At 37.2% G+C, this 4,137-nt stretch overlaps 1 protein-coding gene across 1 annotated transcript; it reads right to left on the bottom strand.

Annotated features, from left to right (window-relative positions):
- Positions 1–2,986: 2,986 nt before the first annotated feature.
- On the bottom strand, positions 2,987–3,769 carry LOC107789202 (aspartic proteinase nepenthesin-2-like). The gene has a single exon (XM_016610977.2). The coding sequence runs from the start codon at positions 3,767–3,769 to the stop codon at positions 2,987–2,989; it is 783 nt and encodes a 260-aa protein (XP_016466463.2).
- Between the last annotated feature and the right edge of the window lie 368 nt (positions 3,770–4,137).

Raw genomic sequence — 4,137 nt, forward strand, 5'->3', positions numbered from 1 at the left:
GAAATGAATTTTTAAAGAAAATTATTTTCTGGAATATTTATGAGTTTTTGAAAATGAAATGTGTTTGAAGTTTGATGGTATCGAGCCCGTATTCTTGTTTCGAAGCCCGATACAGGTCTTCTATGTGATTTAAGTTGAGTTTGTGAAATTTTGTAAGAAACGGACTTGAAATGACGTGAATTGGACCTTATTTGAGAAAATTAAAAAACTTGATGTTCTTAAGTGATCTCATGATCTTGATGCTAAATTCATAGTTGTTGATGTTATTTTGGTGATTTGAATGCACGAGTAAGTCCGTATAATATTTCTAGGATGGTGTGCATATTTGGTTTGGAGCCCTGAGGGCTCGGGTGAGTTTTAGATAGGCCACGGAGTGGAATTCAACTTAGGAAATTGCAGGTTTTTCAGCCGGTATGTTCAGGTTTGCAGGCTTCGCAAATGCGAAGTTTGGCTCGCAAATACGACAAAGCATCGCAAACGCGATAATGGACCTGGGCCGCCTTAGTCGCCAATGCGACTGTTCTATCACAAAAGCGATGTCGCATTTGCGAAAGGTCCCTCGCAAATGCGAAGGTGACCAGAAATTAACTTGGTCGTAAATGCGACATTATCTTCGCAAATGCGAAAGGGTCAGTTTTCTGAGGGGTTCGCAATTGCGAACCTTGGTCGCACCTGCGATACCTGTAACCTGTAAATTCATAACTTAGACGCATTTCAATCAATTTTCAAACCCTTTCAAAACCAAAACACTCTTGGGCGATTTTTCAAAGACAGGTACTCTTCCAAATCGATTGTAAATCATTTCTAACTTGTTTTATTTGATCTTTAACATCTTTTCACATGATTTCAACTCAAAATCAATTATTTTCATGGGGTAAATTGGATGTTTTGGGTAGAACCTAGGTTTTTAAATTTTTGGGGATTTGGACCTCGATTTGAGGTCCGTTTTAATTTTTTTATATATATTTGGGTTCGTGGGGGAATGGGTAATCGGGTTTTGGTTCGAACCTCGGGTTTTGATCATGTGAGCCCAGGGGCGATTTTTGACTTTTGGAGAAAACTTTAGAAAACTTATTTTCATGCATTAGAATTGATTCATTTAGCATTTATTGATGTAATTAAGTAACTAGTGGCTAGATACGAGCGAATTGGTGGTGGAATCAAGAGGTAAAACGATAGTTAAGACTTAAATTGTGTTCGTGGCATCGAGGTAAGTGTTTGGTCTAACCTTAGCTTGAGGGATTAGGAGTTGTGTCCTATTTGCTATGTGTTATTTGTTGAATATGACGTATAGGCATGGTGACGAGTATCTAAACATTGGTGTCAAGAATGCCCGTGAGTCTTAAATTGAAATCGTTGTGTTTTTAATAAGTACTATGAATGCCTAAATTGTTGATTTTCTGTGTTGAGCAAGAATTATGATTATTCTCGTGGAAGTTGCTTATGGTTGAGTATTGATGCTAGTTGAGGTCTCTTTTGTGAAGTTAAACGTTGGAACAAGTTTGGTTATAGCCGACTCCCTTGCCGGGACGTATTTACTTATATTGTCGATTCCCTTGCCGGAATAGTGTTGTTTCCTTATTGTTCCATTGCCGGGACTTTTTTTGTGATTGGTGTTGAATTGTATATTGGGATCGGGTTGCACTCTGCAACAATATTGTATTTGGATCGGGTTGCACGCCGCAAATAATATTATATTTGGATCGGATTGCACGCCGCAACAACATTATAATTGGATCGGGTTGCACGCCACAACAATGATAAATGATATGGATCCGGTTGCACGCTGTAATAGTGTCTTTATGATTTGGATTGGGTTGCGCACCGCAACAATAAATGATAAAAGTGGTTATTGATTGGTTACAGTTTCCTTATTCTTTCTGCCACAAATTTTAAATTGTTCTTTATGCTTTTCTCCCGAGTTACTGTTGGTATATGATATTCCCCTGTAGCATGTCCCGCCTCCATCCTTAATTATATATTTCTGTTTTATTTTCCGTTGTATATAATATAACTGCAAAGGTTTATTTGGCAGTCTGGTCCTAGCCTCGTCACTACTTCGCCGGGGTTAGGCTAGGCACTTACCAGCACATGGGGTCAGTTGTATTGATACTACACTGTGCACTGTGTGCAGATCCCGGAGCAGCAGCATTTGGACCTTAGCTTGGGTGACTGCCTTCAGTCCAGTCGGAGATTCCGAGGTAGTCCTGCAGGCGTCCACAGGCCCTGGCGTCTCCCTCTATCCCTTCATCATGTTTCATTTACATATTTCAGAAACAGTGTATTATTTATTTTTCAGACCTGGTTTGTAGTAACTCTAGACTATCTGTGAAGCATGACACCAGTTCTGGGTAGATTTTGTTGAAGATGTTGTATTGGATATATATTCAAATGGTTTTATTGATTCTTCCGCTTGTTTAAAATTCCGCTGTTTATAAGCTATTGTTTCATAATTGTGAAGGATTAAAAAATGAACAAGACAATTTGTTTAAGGATTGGCTTGCCTAGCTCTCATTAGTAGGCGTCATCACGACTCCCGAGGGTGAAAAATCTGGGTCGTGACAGAAATCTACGCTTGATTATAAACTTGCATTATTATTATTATTATTATTATTATTATTATTATTATTATTATTATTATTATTATTATTATTATTATTATTATTATTATTATTATTATTATTATTATTATTATTATTATTATTATTAGCTTTTTCCTTTGAAGACTAACCGCTGAGGATACCGATTTTCACCAAACTTGTGTTGGACTCCTCGAAACTGCTAGGGATAACACTGTTGGGGAATATAGTGTCGTCACTGAAACATTATTAGATAGAGGATTTGAAATGAAATGCATATGGATTCACAAAAAAAAAAAGAAAAAAAGAAAAGAAAGGTTAAATATGCAAACATAAAAGAAAAATACAAACTAGTAGTAGTAGATTTGGTAAATTTAGATTGCAAGACAGAGAAATTTTATAGATACTCAATTACATGCATCTATATCAAAGGACAAAGTGTTTGCCGAAGTATCAAAAGTTAATCCGACACCTTGAAGTTGATAACTTCCTAATATTGCGAAGGATCTATCCCAACCCGCAAAAGCCAGACAATATTGTCCACGCAAGTGCAGAATAACTCGTTCTTTTGCTAGTAACAACATGTTACTCGGGCTTACGCTACCAAAGTACAACTTCACAACAGGAAAGTTAAGTTCACGACCACTCGGATCCTCTTTATAGCAAGTGTCTAAAGGTCCTGCAGCTGGAGTATCAACCAAAGGAATATCTCGTACTTCTTCTCTAAATATGTAACGAAATATAGTGTAAAACTCCTGAGGAAAGTAGGAAATAACTGTTCCTGTATCCACGAAGATTCCACCGGTCAAATCTTTTTTAAAGTTCCACCATGATGGGCTCAGTTCAACTTCCCTATCATTAATGAAAACTTTATAAAGATTGACAAAGTAAAACGAAGGATACTTGATATTTAGTAATAGTTTTGCTGATGTTGCTCTTGGCCATTTGGTTGTATGGAAGTTAAGTGAAGATCCTGTTGCTGAATAAAATCCAGGGAGACACATGGACATTAAATCCGCTCCAAATTGTGTTGGTAAAGAATATCCACCCATGATTTTTCTACGCCCAAGGCCAGCAATTCCAGAATATTCACCACTAAAAGTAGTTCCACTTGTTTGATCTTTGCTACATCCAAATATAATCCTAACTGGTCTTTGGTCTAAAACAAAAGTAATCACATCATCTGCCATAAAACCTTTTGTTCTTGCTCCATCCCCGTATTTAACATAATAGGTACAACTATGATCACTAGTACACTTATAACTTAGGTCCAAATCTTCTAAACATCTTTCTCCATGTAAAAAGCAATTTTCGGAATACTTTCGACTCTGTGGAAACATATAAAGGCTGAAGTTTTTGTTTGTAATACTTATTTGGCTCACATGGTCCGCATTGCCACCAAACTACATCACTTCCGGTGTCTATTAGCAAGAAATTTCTAACTTCTTGACTACCAAGCCTAAAAGATGCAACATACTCACCATTTGCGAAGTATGTACTTGTTGATTTTGGAACCTTTTCGCGGTCAATCTTGCTCCCTTGCGCGTTGTGTTGCCTT

The sequence above is a fragment of the Nicotiana tabacum genome, chromosome 9, assembly GCF_000715075.1.
Source record: "Nicotiana tabacum cultivar K326 chromosome 9, ASM71507v2, whole genome shotgun sequence".
NCBI lineage: Eukaryota > Viridiplantae > Streptophyta > Magnoliopsida > Solanales > Solanaceae > Nicotiana > Nicotiana tabacum.